Here is an 18,048-nt window from a genome sequence, read left to right on the forward strand (position 1 = left end):
TGCATGGCATAGAGGTGTGTTTGTATCCAAGGTTCATATGTGGAATATTATTTTTGTTTGGGTGGCAGTTCATGAGATTTGGATGGAAGGGATTTGTAAGTGAAGGTTCCTCTGTATTTTTATATTTGTTATGGTTCTTCAGAGGTGTACATTGTACTTGGAGGGTATGCTAATAGTGGGCGTTTGCAGAATTCTTGTTAAATAGCAAAATTTTACCAATTGTATTCATACACAGTACTTGTCAATAAAGTGTGCACCCCATCTTATGGGGTGCACACTTTTCTGGCTGAAAAAGAGAAACCTTGATCAAGCCTATATTTCTGGTAGAGAAATCTGCAACTTTCATGTTTTCTGTGAAAAACACAAAAGAATTTGGAACTCTAAATCAGCTGCAGGCATTCAGTACTGGCTGGTACTTGATAGAATACACTTCCCTTTCCCCAGAGTGCTTGTGTTGTTGCATCATTTTTTTTACCTTTGGTGATGTTCTTTTTTATTTTACATACATATACCAAGGCTTTTTCCCCCTTACAAGGGAGGTAGCCAAAAAGGAAAAGGCATAAAATCATTCCCACCCATTCCATCCCTGAATACACTCCACACCCCTCCACCTTCCCTCTTATCTTAGCACCTCCTGGATGACGGGTCATCCCTGCACCACATTGCCCTGGGTCAGAAGCAGTGTCGCCAGACACAGCACATCCACAGCAAGGTCGCTTCATTAAATCGGCGACCCCCCCTCTCCGTCCCCCCAATGCATAAAAGGAGAAGAGGGGGAGAAATCCCTTTGGGTTGCATCAAATTTTGCTCACACATACTACCTCACCCCCCCCATCCCCCTGTCCATTCCATCTCATGCATCACAACATCATCCATATACAACCATTCTCCATTCACCCCTGTCTTCTGTCCTCTCCCGTCCTTCCTCAACAGACATTCCCCTCTTCCCCAAAGCCCCCTTCACCCCATCCATCCACCTCATCCTAGGACGTCCCCTCATGTTCACTCCCTCCACATCTGCCTTCCATACCTCTTTTACTAGTCTTTCTTCACTCATTCTTTCCATGTGTCCAAACCGTCTTAATACTCTTTCATCAACCCTATCTCCCAACTCCTTTTCCACCCCCTTTCTCCTCCTCACCTCCTCATTTCTCACTCCATCTAGCCTAGTAACCCCCATCATACTTCTCAGACACCTCATCTCAAACACATTGAAACTCCTTCTCTCTTCCTCTCTTATGTTCCATGTTTCTGCCCCATACAGTGGTGTTGGCACAATCACTCCTTCATACAGTCTCCTCTTAGCATCCATTCCCAAATGTCTATTCCTCATTACACTCTTCAATCCACCAAGGCATTTACTCGCTTCTCTCAATCTACATTCTACCTCCACCTTCACTCCACCTTTTCCTGCCACATTTGCACCCAAGTATCTAAAACTATCCACTTCCTCCAGTTTCTCTCCCTTAACCTCTTCAGTACGGGCCAAAATCTCGCGGGCAGCATTAGTTGCCAGACATGCGATGTGTAGTAATAATACTCACATCATAAAATATAGTCACCGCTTATATCGATCGTTCTCTCTTTCACCCGTGAATTTTGATAACCATAGAAAATGTGGTGAAGACAGTTTAGAGAGTATGTCATGCAGGGGCAACTACAATAGATATAATCAAGACGCCGATATGACAGCCTCGTGTATCCACTTGCTTCTCATGCCGCCTACGTATGCAGCACAGTATGGAAGGGGTTAATGCTCACTTCCAGTCTACTGCCACTTTCACCCCTTGTACATCTCGTCACCTTACTTTTACCCACATTTATCTTCAGCTTTCTTCTATCACATACAGTACTCTCCCAAACTCTGTCACCAACTTCCTCAATCCCTCCTCCGTTCCTGCCAGAAGCGCAGTGTCGTTAGCAAGGAAGGGATAGCGGACAGAATATCAATGAAGGCCAAAATATCATGATAGGATGTAATGACAGTGGATATAATGTCACTAGAGGACGAAATGTCACATTAGGATGTAATGTCATAGGACAAAATGTTGCAATGGGATGTAATGACAGTGGAGGACAAAAGATCACGATGGGAAGTAATGATAGTGGAGAACAAAATATCACGATAGAATGTAATTATAATGGAGGAGAAAATATCACGGTAGGATATAATGTCAGTGAAGGACAAAATATAATTTTAGGAAGGGATACTGGACAGAATGTCAATGAAGGCCAAAATATCATGATAGGATGTAATGACAGTGGAAGACAAAAGATCACGATGGGATGTAATTATAGTGGAGGAAAAAATATCACGGTAGGATATAATGTCATTGGAGGACAAAATAAAATTTTAGAAAGGGATGCCGGACATAATGTCACTGAACGACGGGAGGCCGGCGTGAATCACGGTGACGTAGGGGGACAAAATGTACAAAAGAGATCGGATGACCGTGATCGACCAGATGTCCGTGATGGGGGGAAATGTTAATTTTGATGGGAGAAATGTTAATGAGGCATTGAATGTCAATGAAGGACCAAATAATAATATAGAGCAAGGTATAAATAAAAAACAAAATGATAATGTAAGACATGATATTGTGTTAAAAAGAAATAATCACGAGTTTCTTAAAACCATGTACTTAAATGCTTGTAGTATTAGGAACAAATTTCAAGAAATACAGGCATATGTCAAAAGCGAAAATCTCGATATGATAGGAGTAACTGAGACATGGTTAAATGGTACAGAGTTCGAAGCTGAATTTAATATTGCGGGATTTAAACACTTTCATCAGGATAGAAACCACAAGAAAGGTGGGGGTGTTCTATTGTACTTTAAAAACAATGTTCATGCTTGTGTTTTAGAGAAAGTGAAACAGGATGCATATGATAGTTTGTGGGTTGAGTTAACCCAAACAAATGGACAAAAAATGAATATAGGTGTAATATATAGGCCAAAGACATTATTATTAGCAGACGACAAACTGTTATTTCAAGAACTGTCTAGTTTCTGCAACCGGGATTTATTGATAATGGGTGATTTCAATTTTACTGACATTGATTGGATGACCCTTGAACATGGCCATATAGGTAGTCGCTTGATTGATTTTCTTGGTGACAATTACATAATTCAGCATGTAAAAGAGCCCACAAGATATGGAAACTTATTCGATCTTTTGATCACTAGCCGTGAAAGCATGGTAACTGATGTAGAAGTCGGTGAATCTGTTGCAAATAGCGATCACAACTTAGTTAGATTCAAACTCCTAAATAATTTTAGAATAGAAATACCTGATTTCAGTAAAGCTCAGTTCATAGGACTACGTCAGGAGCTTCAGCTTACAGATTAGGAGGCAAAATTAAACAAAAGACCTGTAGATCAGATGTGGGAAATATTTCAAAATACGCTCACTAAGATGATTCAAACTTACATTCCTTTTAAGGACAGACGTCCCCCAAATCAGGCTCGCCCAAAGTGGCTTGACAAAGAAACTGAAAAAAGTATTGCTAAAAAGAGACAGGCTTATAAGAAATATAAGTGCTCGGGTGCATCTAATGATTATGAAAGTTATGTATCAATATAGAGAGATTTAAAAAAGACAATAAGAAAAAGAAAACGACAATACGAAATGAACATCGCTGATAAATCCAAAGAGAATCCCAAAGAATTTTATAGTTACATTAGAGATAAAAAGGTTGTTAAGAATCACATTGGTCCACTATTATCTGCTGACGGTCAACTTGAATATTCAAATGAAGGAATGTGTAATATCTTAAACTATTTTAGCTCGGTATTCGTAAATGAAACACCTCAAAGTGAATTCCAAACTGAAACCTGTGAAAAGTCTAGGTTAAACTTACTCACTATGGTAAATATAACAAAAGAAAAAATTAAAAGGTGTATAGACAAACTCAAAGTTAATAAAACACCAGGGCCTGATGGTTGGCATCCAAGAATCTTTAAGGAAATAAAAAATGAGATTGTTGTTCCATTAGAAATTATTTTCAAGAAATCCATCATATCCAGAGATGTCCCAAGAGAATGGAAGCTAGCTAACGTTACTCCCATATTCAAAAAAGGTGACAAAAAGAAAGCAAATAACTATAGGCCTATAAGTTTGACTTCAATCGTAGGAAAAATAATGGAAACTATCATCAGAGATGCTATCGAACATCATTTAGAAAGTAACTGTTTGATAAATGATAGCCAGCATAGTTTCAGACAGAAACATTCTTGCGTGACTAACTTACTCGAATTCTACAACACAGTTATCTCAAATTATGACAAAAGAAACAATATAGATTTAATATATCTAGACTTTGCAAAAGCTTTTGATACCGTCCCACACGAAAGACTAATTACTAAATTAGCTTTACATGGAATAAGTGGTAGCCTATTAAGTTGGACTAGTTATTGGTTGAATTGTCGAAAACAGAGAGTTGTTTTAAATGGAAAAACTTCTGGATGGAAAAATGTTACAAGTGGAGTTCCTCAGGGTTCCGTTCTTGGACCGCTTCTATTCATAGTATATATAAATGATATAGACCATGGACTAAAATCTACTGTTTCCAAATTTGCTGATGATACAAAACTGTGCGGAGTGGCAAATGATCACTCAAACCAAAAAGATATTCAAGAAGATTTAGATAAATTACAGCAATGGTCTGAAAAGTGGCTAATGAAATTTAACACAAGTAAATGCAAGGTAATGCACATAGGTAAAAATAGCAGTAAGTACGATTACAAGTTATTTGGAAATTCGTTAACAAAAGTGGATAGTGAAAAAGATCTCAGTGTAATTATCAGTAACGACCTCAAATCATCCAAGCAGTGTATTTCAGCCTCTGAGAAAGCAAATAAAATTCTGGGACTGATTGCACGATCTTTTGATTTCAAAAGTCCATCACTCATTAACAAGCTATATAAATCGTTAGTTCGTCCACATTTGGAATATGCTGTTTCCGTATGGTCACCGAATCTCATTAAAGACATTGACAGACTGGAAAAAGTATAACGGCGAGCCACAAAACTGATTCCAAATATAAAAAATAAATCATATGAAAATCGACTAAAACACATGAATCTGTTTTCCCTAAAAAAGCGTAGACTCAGAGGTGACTTGATACAGGTCTTAAAGATTTTAAAGGGAATTGACAACATCAAAAGTGACAAAATTTTCTCATTGAATGAGAATCAGACAAGAAACAATGGTCTCAAACTGTCCGGAAATAGATTCAATTTGGAAGTAGGTAGAAACAACTTTGCCAACCGTGTAGTTAATGAATGGAATAAACTTCCTGCACAGGTAGTGCAATGTAGTTCAGTTCGAAGCTTTAAGAATCATTTAGATAAACACCTAAGCAAGATGCTGTAATGATTATAATTTATCTTATATTATTTGTTTTTGTTTTGTTATCATTTGTCTGTCTGATTTTCATTTATAATTAGTTATATGTAAATTTATTATTATTTACTATTTACCTGTTTGTTTATTATTTAACTATACCTATGCATTTATTTATGTATTTTATTTGTTATTTACATTATTATAGTTTTTATTTATTATTTTATTATTAATATGATTTTTTTTGCATCCAACCTAGATATGGATCAAAAGGTCTCCTGTCGGCATGCTCCGCCTTTGTAATCCTTTGTAAACAGCTGGCTCACCTCCCACTTTTCTCCATTTTCTTTAATCGTCTCCAATCCCTGACGCACTACCCTTGCATTTACCTCTCGCACTACCCCATCCATGTATAAGTTGAACAGCCAGGGCGACATAATGCATCCTTGACGAAGTCCCACCTTTACCTCGAACCACTCACTCTCTCCATTTCTAATCCTGACACAAGCTCTACTACTCTCATAAAAACTCTCGACAGCTCCTAGAAGCTTTCCTCCTATCCCATATATCTGCATAACCTCCCACAGTGCCTTTCTGTCTACCCTATCGTAAGCCTTTTTTATTTTACTGTGGGATATAACAAGCACTTATCCAGAAACCATTGTATTGATAATTGAACTGGTGTGTTTTCTCCCACCAAAGAGTGTGACACATTAGTCTTGTCATCTACATCTCTGAAAGAGATTATCTCTCTCTCCCTCTCTCTCCCTTCCCCCCCCCTCTCTCTCTCTCTCTCTCTCTCTCTCTCTCTCTCTCTCTCTCTCTCTCTCTCTCTCTCTCTCTCTTTCTCTCTTTCTCTCTTTCTCTCTCTTTTAATTACAACCTTCATTGTTCCTTCTAGCTTATCAGTTTCTCTTTTCTGCTGTTCTATGATCTCCTTAGAAGTTACTGTATCCCTCTTATCCTCATTTGTTATTGAACTAGAATTTTTTCCATGGTATTAAGAAGACTTTTTTTTTTCTCTTATTTGTCGAAGTTTATTTTCCCTTTTTTTAATTTAACAATATCTGCTTTCTGAGGCAGACTTCTTTTTTTTTATTGTTCAAGCTTGTGCTCTAGGTCAAGAAATCTTGATTCATGGGAAGGAAGTAAAGTTATCAATCATTTCACATCAATTGTGATTCCACTTGACACCATGGTAGAGTTACTGTCTTTTTCTTCTAGTTTCACCCTAGCACCACGCTGATCAATTTCCTCAGTGAAATTACTCACCCTGATTTGTATACCACTTTCGATATTTGCCTTTTGTAGTGTTCAATACAACCTTCTAAGACATCACTTTGTGAGGTAAACAATAAAAAATGAATTGAGATATTTTGTTTCCTATAATGAGTGATGTGAATAATTAGATGTGCTCCATAGATAATTTATGTTAAAAGAATGAATTGTGCCAAAAGTATTATTATTTATTTATTTGATTTGATTTGATTATTATTTTTTATTTTCTTTCCAGGCAGCAACCATCAAGATGATGATAGTATGAATAATTTCTCCAGGACTAATAGGAGTGGTTTGAATGCAACACAAATTGATGATAAAAAGATTGATACCTTCATAATATCTAATGTTCCTGGGTCCTGTGGACTCACCATGTTGGATGGACTAACTGGACTACTCCGGTGGTCTCTTACTTTCCCAGAGTGTCCAATAGCTTGGGTCAATTGTGACATGGTATGTGTTAGTGTGCTGAGAGGATGGAGTTTATGAGTGTAGCCCAGGGGGTGGTGAATGTGGAGAATAGTAGGTAGAAGTTTGTGATGCTATATGTTTTCTCTATTTGGGTTTGAATTGTCGTATTTTTGTTTTGGTTTCTATGAGTTCCCTTGTAGTGGGAGAAAAGAATTTTGCCACTGTATTTGCCATGCATGTCATAAAATGCAACTAAATGGAACAGAGGGATGGGGCTTGGTATCCTGTATTCTGTATATTTTTCGTATGAAATGTCAAAGTATAAGAGGGTCTGGAAAGACTCCAACTAGAACCTAAGTACAGTGGTACCTCTACTTACGAAAGGCTCTATATACGAAATTTTCAGGTTATGAAACACTTCGGAAAAATATTGCCTCTTGTTACGAAAGAAATTTCAGGATACGAAAGGCAAAAATTTAAAAATACGCACTGCTACTCACAGCTCCCAGAGTCCACCGAACGTAAACATACTTGTAACATCCTGTATCTTGGTTTGAAAGTGGCGCGTCCGAGCTGCTCTGCCATTGGCTATTGCACAGCATCTTCCTGGCATCCCATTGGCTAGGAGGGACCTCTGTGTGTATGTGCGTATACCCAGAATCCTCTTCGTTTTCCCGTCGGCCCACGAGGATCACCGAAGCCTCAGTCTCACACTAGCGAAATTCAGTAAAGCACAAAGTGTTCGGACAGTTTTTTGTCAGCTTTTGTTAGTGCTTATTGCAACTTTACATGTGTGTATTAACTTTTATTCTCTATGGGCCCCAAGAAAGTGATGGAGAAAAGTGGTGAGAAGAAGAGAGTTGTTTTGTCCATACAAACAAAGCAAGAGATAATAGAAAAGTACGAAAAAGGGATGCGTTTGTTTGATCTCGCCAAAGAATATGGCCGTAATCCATCTACGATCGGCACGATATTAAAACAAAAGGAAGCCCTAAAAGCTACGACTCCTTTCAAAGGCCTCTCTGTCATTTCGAAGAGGAGGTCGGCAGTGAACAATGAGATGGAGAGGTTGTTACTCGTGTGGATACAGGAGAAAGAGATAGCTGGAGACACAGTGACCGAGACCATAATTTGCGAAAAGGCGTCCGCCATCTTTAATGACCTCGTAAAGATGGATGCAGGCGAGGGAACTTCGGCGCAAGAACCACACCAGGAGTTTAAGGCATCGCGTGGGTGGTTCCAGAAGTTCAAAAGGAGGACTGGAATTCATGCTGTTGTTTGGCATGGCGAGGCATCTAGCACCGACCAGAAAGTGGCCGACGAATTTGTGCGAAAATTTGAACAATTGGTGATCGATGAAGGCTATGTTGCACAGCAAGTTTTTAATTGTGACGAGACTGGCCTTTTTTGGAAAAAGATGCCTTGCCGTACCTTCATCACAGTAGAAGAGAAAAAAATGCCAGGCCACAAGCCCATGAAGGACCGCCTTACACTTGCCCTTTGTGCCAATGCCAGTGGGGATTGTAAAATCAAGCCCCTGCTGGTGTACCACTCCGAAAATCCCAGAGCATTTAAAGCCCACAAAATATTAAAAGAAAAACTTCAGGTGCTATGGAGGGCCAATGCCAAGGCCTGGATTACCAGACAATTTTTTGTTGAGTGGGTAAATTTGGTTTTTGGCCCTGCTGTTAAGAGGTACCTAGAGGAGAACAATCTCCCCATCAAGTGCCTCCTCATTCTCGATAATGCACCTGCCCACCCGCGCGGCCTCGAAGATGATATCCTGGAGGAGTTCTCATTTATTAAGGTGCTGTACCTCCCACCTAACACCACCTCTATCCTCCAGCCCATGGACCAACAAGTCATTTCGAACTTCAAGAAACTCTACACGAAACACTTGTTCAAGAGGTGTTTCGACATCTCTGAAAACACCCAGCTTACCCTTCGTGAGTTTTGGAAGCAGCACTTCGATATTGGTCTTTGCCTCAAGATAATCGTCATGGCTTGGCAGGAGGTGACCAGGCGTACCCTTAATGCGGCTTGGAGAAAGCTGTGGCCCGATGCTGTTGCCCCACGAGATTTTGAGGGGTTCGAGGTGGAGTTGGAGGTTAAAGTTGAGCCTGAAGTTGACGAAATTGTTTCGCTGGGAAAGTGCATGGGCTTGAGGTGAATGATGAGGACATCAACGAGTTGATTCAGGAGCACCATGAGGAGCTTTCAACGGAGGAGCTGAGGGAGTTGGAGGCAATGCAACACACGGCAGTGCAGGAGTTAAGTAAAGATGAAGAGGAGGCAGCCATTATTCCAACAGCCAGAGTAAAAGACATTTTAGGAAAATTCTATAAAGTTTCGGAATTTGTTGAAAAGAATCACCCAGAAAAAGTGTTCACTAGTCGGGCTATCGCTCACTATGATGATCTTTGCCTTGCACATTTTGCAAAAGATTGAAAGCCGACAAAAGCAAGCGACCTTGGATCGGTTCTTTACAAAACATCAGGCAAAAACCACTGCTGAGAGTGAACCTGAACTGAAGAAGGCGAAAGGTGACAACAATAGCAGTTAAAACAAGAGAAAAATTAAATGAAAAAAAAAAAAAAATTATTCTTTACATTATGTACAACTCTCATTTTTATGTTTATTGTGCAGTAATTTAATTCTAACATGTATTTGTTACAGGTTTTGATGCATTTTTGTAGTTTATATAAAATTTATGTCCGATTTTTAAGGGGCTTGGAACCGATTAGGGCATTTATAGGGTAAAAAGCGTTTCTACTTACGAAATTTTCATGTTACGAAACGATTTCCAGAACGAATTAATTTCGTAAGTAGAGGTACCACTGTAATTGGGTCATTAAATGTACATAGTTGTGGTATAGATTAAAGGAATAGATTGTTGGTTTGTGAGAAGGAAGATATGTGAGAGTGGTTACCTTATGAGTTGTAAAAGTTGACAAAATCGGATGGAGTGATGGGACTTTGGATCCTGCTTTCTGTATGTTTACCTTATAAGAAATCAAAGCATAAGAGGGTCTGGGAGGAGAACTACAACCATGACCAAAAATTTTGGGTGATTGTATGCGGTTTTATTATACTTGTACTTGTATTATACTGGTACTGTCCCTCCATTATGCTGTCCCCCAACCCCTTGTTGCTGTCCTGTACCATTTCTCTGAGTTTCATTTCCTTGTTTTGCCTACCCTGTGGTGGGGGGAAAAGAATACTGCCACTAAGTATTTCCACTTGGATCGTAAGAGGCGAGAAAAACAGGATGGGGATTGGGACCAGGCATCCTTCTCCTTGTAGCCCCACAGGGGACATTCCTAAAAAAAAAAAAAGTAAAGGCATAAGAGGGTCTAGGAGTTTTCCAACCAGCACCCTAAGGTTTGGGTCTTTTAATGTGCATGGATGTGGTATAGATGAGAGTAAAAGGGAAGAGATAGGTAGTATGCTTGTGAGAAGAAAGATGGATGTGTTGGCTTTGTGTGAAACTAAGTTGAGAGGGAAGGGCAAGTGTGAGTTTGGGAGTGTAATTGGGAGGTTTTCAGGAGTGAAGAGGGGGAGAGAAGGGGTGGCTATACTTGTAAGTGAAGTGATAGGTAAACGTGTAGTGGAGTGGAAGGAGGTTTCCTCAAGGACAATGTGGATGAAGGTGAAACTGGGAAAGGAGATATGGGTTTTTGTCAGTGCATATGGGCCTGGTAGCAAGAAGAGTGTAGAAGAAAGGGAGGGTTTTTGGATAGATTTAAATGAGTGCATAGAGGGATTAGGGAGGAACGTCAGTGTAGTGGTGTTGGGGGACCTTAATGCTAGGGTAGAAAATGAACCAATTGATGGAATGGTTGGGAAATGTGGAGTTCCAGGAAAGAATCGTAGTGGAGAGTTGATGGTGGAGATGTGTCTAGAAAGAGAGTTGATGATAGCAAATACAGAGTTTCGGAAGAAAGTCAAGCATAAGTACACATGGGACAGAGTGGTAGATAGAGCATTAATGGACTATGTAGTGGTAGATAGGAGTATAATAGGAAGAGTTAAGGATGTACATTGTGCTAAGGGGTGAGAGTGGGAGACTATTAGATAATTTTTTGGTGGAAGGTAAGTTGAGAGTGGAGGATAGATGGAGAAAGAGGAAAAGGACAAAAGGTAGGGAGATGCTTAGAATGAACTCTTTAAATGAAAAGGAAAAGGAGAAGGAGTACAAGAAGAAGCTAAGAGAGGAGTGGGAGGGAGTGAAGGATAGAGTAGAGCTAGGAGTGGAGGAGGAATGGGGATGGTTCAAGGAGGGAGTCATAAGGTGTGCAAAGATGGTGTGTGGAACAAGAAGGATGGGAGGAAATAGAAGGAAGGGTAGTGAATGGTGGGATGAGGAAGCAAAGAAGGTTGTAGAAGAGAAGCGAGCTTTCACAGATTGGTTAAAAAAAATAGGACGGAGTCATATGAGAAGTACAAAGAAAAGAAAAGAAGTAAAGCACAAGGTAAAGGAGGCAAAGAGGAGAGCAGATGTGAAATGGGGTAAGAGTATGACTGAAAATTTTGAAAGTAATAAAAAGATGTTTTGGAAAGAAATTAAGAGAGGAAGAGGAGGTGAATCAAGTAGAGAAAAGGTAAAAGGTGTAGATGGAGAGATGATAATTGAAGAGAAGGCAGTAAGGGGAAGATGGGCAGAATATTTTAGGGAGTTGCTAAATGTGAAGGAGGATAGGGAGGGAAAGATAGTTGCAGTGGGAAGTGCTAAGAAAATGGCCGTGATGAGTGAGGAAAATGGAGGAGAAATAAAGTAGGATGAAGATAAATGTGAGTAAAAGTAGGGTGATGAGGTGTACAAGCCCAAAAAACATCCTTACCTTTTCCTATAGCTTTCTCACATATCTGTCTTACCACAAAAATCTGATCTACACATCCCCTACCTGTCCAAAAACCACACTGTTCCTCACCAATTACTCCCTCTGTTCCTCTCCTAATCCTCTCAATCAAGACCCTCCCATAAGCCTTCCCAACTACACTCGACAAGCTAATCCCTCTGTAACTACTACACTCACACTTGTCCCCCTTTCCTTTGTAAAGCGGAACTATACAGGCACTCCTCCAGTCTTCTGGCACTCTACCCTCTCTTAAACAAACATTAAATAACCTCACCAGCCAGTCCACCATAACTGTACCTCCTTTCTTCAGACATTCTGCATGGCATCCATCCAACCCAGATGTCTTACCTGCTCTCATCATCTTAACAGTTGCTTTCACTTCATCCTTCCCTATTTCTCCTCCATTTTCCTCACTCATCACCCTCATTTTCTTAGTGCTTCCCACTGTAACTACCTTTCCCTCCCTATCCTCCTTCACATTTAGCAACTCCCTAAAATACTCTGCCCACCTTCCTCTCACTGCCTTCTCTTGCATTATCATATCTCCATCTGCACCTTTTATCTTTTCTTCTCTACTTGATTGGCCTCCTCTTCCTCTTTTAACTTCCCTCCAAAACATCTTTTTATTATTTTCAAAATTTTCTGTCATACACTTTCCCCATTTCACATCTGCTCTCCTCTTTGCTTCCTTTATCTTATGCTTAACTTCCTTTCTCTTTACCGTATTTTTCGGACTATAAGGCGCGGGCAAAATCCTTAAAATCAGCCAAAATCGGGTGGTGCGCCTTATAGTGAGGTGCGCCTTATGTGGCTTCAGTGCAAAAAAATGCCTCGGACACTGACGTACTATTTTGACACGTTTCGTAGCTAGCCTGCCGATGGGAACAGTGCATAGTCCTAGCAAAAGTTACAACCAAGTTATAACCAATATGCATGTATCTTAACAAGAAAATTGCGAAAACTTCGACAGTTTTCGAGTCCATGCCACCGCATTCATTCACGCTATCATGGCTATGACATGATAGCGTCCACAACACAGACAGCCATTTTGTATTGGTCTAGTCTTGCTCCACTCAGACTGTAGTCATTTGGGTATTCTTTTAGTTTCGACCATGGGCGCAATATAGTAATAAAAAATTAATTATTAATTTTGTAAATTAAAATGTATCAATGTAATATGCAATTTTGTGGGTGGAAATGAAAATAAAAAATGCCTTGCTACAAGCAAATATGCTAATGAACGAAGTCGATAGCATAGGATCGGGACGCCATCTTGTCTCGGTACTTCCGACAGTACCTCGCCAGGTATATTTTCTTGAAGGAATGTTATGGAGAGGAGATACATGAATTCCTTCAAGCTGCAAGAACTTTGTATACCCCACAAGGTGAGAGAGTGGTTGAAAAGCCCGCCAACGTCTCTCATGACGACGACAACGAGGACGATCCGGATGACATTTAATTTGCAGTTAATGATTTATTAAACACAGGTTAGGTTAGGTTAGACAAATTTATCATCCTTACATTTCTTCGACGTCGGCATCTATCATAACAAACATGGCATACCATTCGTCTGACACGACCTCGTTACTTACAAAATTTATTTAAGAACCTTTTTTGTTTTTTATTTCCGCTCACAAAATTGCATATTACGTTGATATATTATAATTTAAAAAACTAATAATTAATTTTCTATTACTATATTGCGCCCATGGTCGAAACTAAAAATTTACCTTCATTTGTAATCCTGTGTTTTTAAGTGAATACAGAATTCCGGGAATAAAACTGGTAATGTTGGATTAATTCCCCACAATTCCCGTAGTGTGTTTATGTTGTTTTTTAGGGGTATTGGCAGGGCAGACTGTCCATGGAGGTGGTCTGATTTCACTGACTAAAATAAAAAAAAATATATCATTATTTTTGTAATTTTGCTAAATCCCAACCGATTTTTCTCATTAACGAAAATGCTCAGTTCTGAAAGCACTCGCATATTCATGATTATCCGATGACGAGACCAGGTGCGCCTTATGTAAGGACGGAGAATAGCAAATTACGGGTGCGCCTTATGGTATGAAGCGCCTTATGGTCCGAAAAATACGGTACTTTGTACCTCTCATACGATTCCCTCGTCTTGATTTGTAGCCAATCTATGAATGCCTGCTTCTTCTCTTCTACACCCTTCTTTGCTTCCTCATCCTACCACTCACTACCTCTCTATTTCCTCCCACCCTCCTTGTTCCATACACCATCTTTGCACACCTTATGACTCCCTCCTTGAACCATCCCCATTCCTCCTCCACTCCTAGTTCTACTCTATCCTTTACTCTCTCCCACTCCTCTCTCAACTTCTTATACTCATTCTCCTTTCTTCATTTAAGCAGTTCACTCTAAGTACCTCCCTACCTTCTGCCCTTTTCCTCTTTCTCCACCTATTCTCCACTCTCAATTTACCTTCCACCAGGAAATGATCTGATATTCCCCCACTCTCTCCCCTTAGAACATGTACATCCTTAACTCTTCCTACCATACTCCTGGTCACCACTATATAGTCCATTAACGCTCTATCTACCACCCTTCCATCCACCACCCTCTCCCATGTGTATTTATGCTTGACTTTCTTCTTAAACACTGTATTTGCTATCATCAACTCTTTCTAGACACATCTCCACCATCAACTCTCCACTACGATTTTTGCCTCGAACTCCATACTTCCCAATCACTCCGTGAATTGGTTCATTTTCTACCCTAGCATTAAGGTCTCCCAATACAACTACATTGACATTTCTCCCTAATCCCTCTATGCACTCATATCTACCCAGAATGTCTCCCTTTCCTCTACGTTCTCACTACCAGGCCCATACGCACTTACAGAAACCCACATCTCCTTTCCCAGCTTCACCTTCATCCACATCAACCTTGATGACACCTTCCATTCCACTACCCGCTTACTTATCTCTTCACTTACTAGTATAGCCACCCCTTCTCTCCCTCGTCCCCTCTTCACTCCTGAGTACCTTCCAGCTACACTCCCAAACTCACAGTTGCCCTTTCCTTTCATTTTAGTTTCACTCAAAGCCAGTACATCCATCTTTCTTCTCACAAACATGCTGCCTATCTCTTCCCTTTTACTCTCATCTATACCACATCCACGCACATTAAAAGACCCAAACCTTAGGGTACTGGTTGGAAAGCTCCCAGACCCTCTTATGCTTTTTCTTTCTTTTTTTTAGGAATGTCCCCTTTTGTGGCTACAGGTAGTAGGACTCCTAATCCCATCCCCCGTCCCTTTTTGTCGCCTTTTACGACTCAAGTGGAAATACTTGGTGGCAGTATTCTTTTCCCCCACCAAAGGGTAGGTAGGTGAAAAATGGAAATGAATATTCAGAGAAATTGTACAGGACAGTAACAAGGGGTTGGGGGACAGCATAACGGAGGGACAGTCATAGTATAAAAGTGTCTGCATTTTTCTATGTACAGAGTTTTCCTCTATCACAGACAAAATGATGTGTGGCTCTGGTCCATAGGGGTGCCCCATATAGACCCTAAAGTATCAACTGCATGCTATTTTGCCACAATAACATGCAGCCAATACCCCAGACAGGTATTCTTTCTAATTTTCTTATATTCTTTTTTGTACTAGACAAGCCGCGGGCTTCGCCCTCCCCGGCTTCGCCGGAGGCTTGGCTGCGTAAACAGTGCTCCGCGCTCTAATCCCACGATAGGGATCCCGTGTTGGGGTTCCGCCCCTAGGCCGAGGCCGAGGCACCCAAGGGACATTTTTCTTGGTCAGTTCAAGGGAACATGGTGACCACTGAGGACTTGTGACCACTGAGGACTTGTAACCACTGAGGACTTGCGACCACTGAGGACTTGCGACCACTGGGGACTTGCGACCACTGAGGACTTGCGACCACTGGGGACTTGCGACCATTGAGGACTTGTGACCACTGAGGACTTATTGTCTTGGAGGACTTAATACCTTGGAGGACTTATTACCTTGTAGGAATTATTACCTTGGAGGACTTACCTTGGAGGAATTATTACCTTGGAGGATTTACAACCTCGTAGGACTTGCAACTTCAGAGGACTTGCAGCCTCGTAGGACTTACGACCTGGGAGGACTTGCAGCCTCGAAGGGCTTACAACTTCGGAGGACCTGCACCCTCGGAGGACATGCACCCTCGAAGGACTGGGACCCTCGGAGGACTTGCACCCTCGGAGGACTTGCACCCTCGGAGAACTTACAGCCTCGAAAGGCTTACTGCCTCGGAGAACTTACGACTTCGGAGGACTTACAGACCCCCCTCTCCAAGACATGTAACATTTTTAACCCCTTCCATACGGTGCCGCACACGTAGGCGTCATGGGGAGCGAGTGTATTCGCGAGGCTGCCATATCGGCGTCTTGATTATATTTATTGTAGTCGCCCCTGTGTTTTTACATTCTCTCAAATGTGCTCTGAATCCCATTCTCTGTGGTATTCAAAATTCGCGGGTGAAAGAGAGAACGATCGATATAAGCGGTGACTATATTTTATGATGCGAGTATTATTACGACACGTCGTACGGCTGGCATTGGCTGCTGCCACTGAGATCTAAGTCCATGACGCCTACGTGTGCGGCACCGTATGGAAGGGGTTAAAATGTGTCACCTTTGAAATTGTTTAATTCTTATTAGTAGTATATATCATCAAAATTCGCAAACACAATAGCAAATGTACTCGTACCTCCATCCTCCATTTGAATAACGACAATATGGCTTCCGTTGCAGACATCTAGCTGTCCCCTGTAATAACATATCGCACAGGATGATGATCTACACATGTGCGAAAAGGCTTACAGGGAGGTGTCCGCAGATTGCCACGCCGACTGAGCACTTGAAGGGTTTTAACAAAATCGACGAAACCACCCTGGATCGCGGAGACTTATCTTTTATATTATATTAGATGACCATATCAGCGCTGCATATTTCAGTTTTGGCCTTATCAGTGTTTGTAATATTTTCTTGGTCATTTCCTTATCCAGGTATTTAAAGGCCACCTTTATTGATCACAACAAATTGAATGTTTCTCCGACTATTTTATTTATATGTTTATCCGGTGACATGTCTTTGGTGATGATTACTCCTAGGTCCCTTTCAGAATTCTCTTTCTTTACTTCTTTTCCATCAATCTCATATTGTTATTCTCTTCTTGCCTTTTCCAAATTCAATTATAATCCACTTCTTGATGTTGAATTCTACTTCCCATCTCCTGCTCCATTCTGAGACGTTGTTCAGATCCTTCTGCAATGAGTCACAGTCTATTTCAGAGTTTATTCTCTTTAATAATTTTGTGTCATCTGCAAAGCAGTTCATTTATAGTTTTAGATACTTGGGTGCGAATGTGGCAGGAAAGGGTGGAGTGGAGGTGGAGGTAGAATGTAGAATGAGAGAGGCGAGTAGATGCCTTGGTGGATTAAAAAGTGTAATGAGGAATAGACATTTGGGAATGGATGCTAAGAAGAGATTGTATGAGGGAGTGATTGTGCCGACAGCACTGTATGGGGTGGAAGCATGGAACATGGAAGAGGAAGAGAGGAGTTAGAATGTCTTTGAGATGAGATGTCTGAGAAGTATGATGGGGGTTGCTGGGCTGGATAGAGTGAGAGGTGGGGAGGAGGACGGGGGTAGTGGGGGAGATGGGGTGGATGGGGGAGTGTTGGGATGGTTTGGACTCATGGAAGGAGTGAGTGAAGGGGGACTAGTGGGAGAGGTATGGAGGGTGGATGTGGAGGGAATGAACATGGGGGCTGACCTGGGATGGGATGGATGGATGGGGTGAAGGGGTGCTTTGGGGAGGAGGGGAGTGTTTGTTGAGGAGGGACAGGAGGGGACAGAAGGCGGGGGTGAGTGGAGAGTGGTTGTGTATTTACCTAGTTGTATTTTACGGGAAGGGGAGCTATGCTCGTGGGGTCCCGTCTTCATATCTCATTTTATCTAAACTATTTTTAAATTCATGTATTGTTTTTGCACACACCACTTTCTCATATAACTTGTTCCAACTGTCTATTACTCTGTGAGGAAAGCTGTTCTTTTTCAAATCTCTTCTATAGCTGTCTTTTTTTATTTTCTTTCCGTGTCCTCTTGTATTTCTGTCATCCCATTTTATCAGATTCTCT

At 40.9% G+C, this 18,048-nt stretch overlaps 1 protein-coding gene across 1 annotated transcript in view; it reads left to right on the plus strand.

The window, feature by feature from the left end:
- LOC143036977 (uncharacterized) overlaps positions 1–18,048 on the plus strand; it is a 69,809-nt gene that overhangs the window by 19,997 nt on the left and 31,764 nt on the right. Inside the window, exon 4 of the mRNA XM_076205063.1 lies at positions 6,859–7,076. Within this exon, the coding sequence (XP_076061178.1) occupies positions 6,859–7,076 (218 nt within the window). The remainder of the gene's footprint in view (positions 1–6,858; positions 7,077–18,048) is intronic.

This window comes from Oratosquilla oratoria, chromosome 21 (assembly GCF_046742065.1).
Source record: "Oratosquilla oratoria isolate Oo_2021 chromosome 21, ASM4674206v1, whole genome shotgun sequence".
NCBI classification, from domain to species: domain Eukaryota; kingdom Metazoa; phylum Arthropoda; class Malacostraca; order Stomatopoda; family Squillidae; genus Oratosquilla; species Oratosquilla oratoria.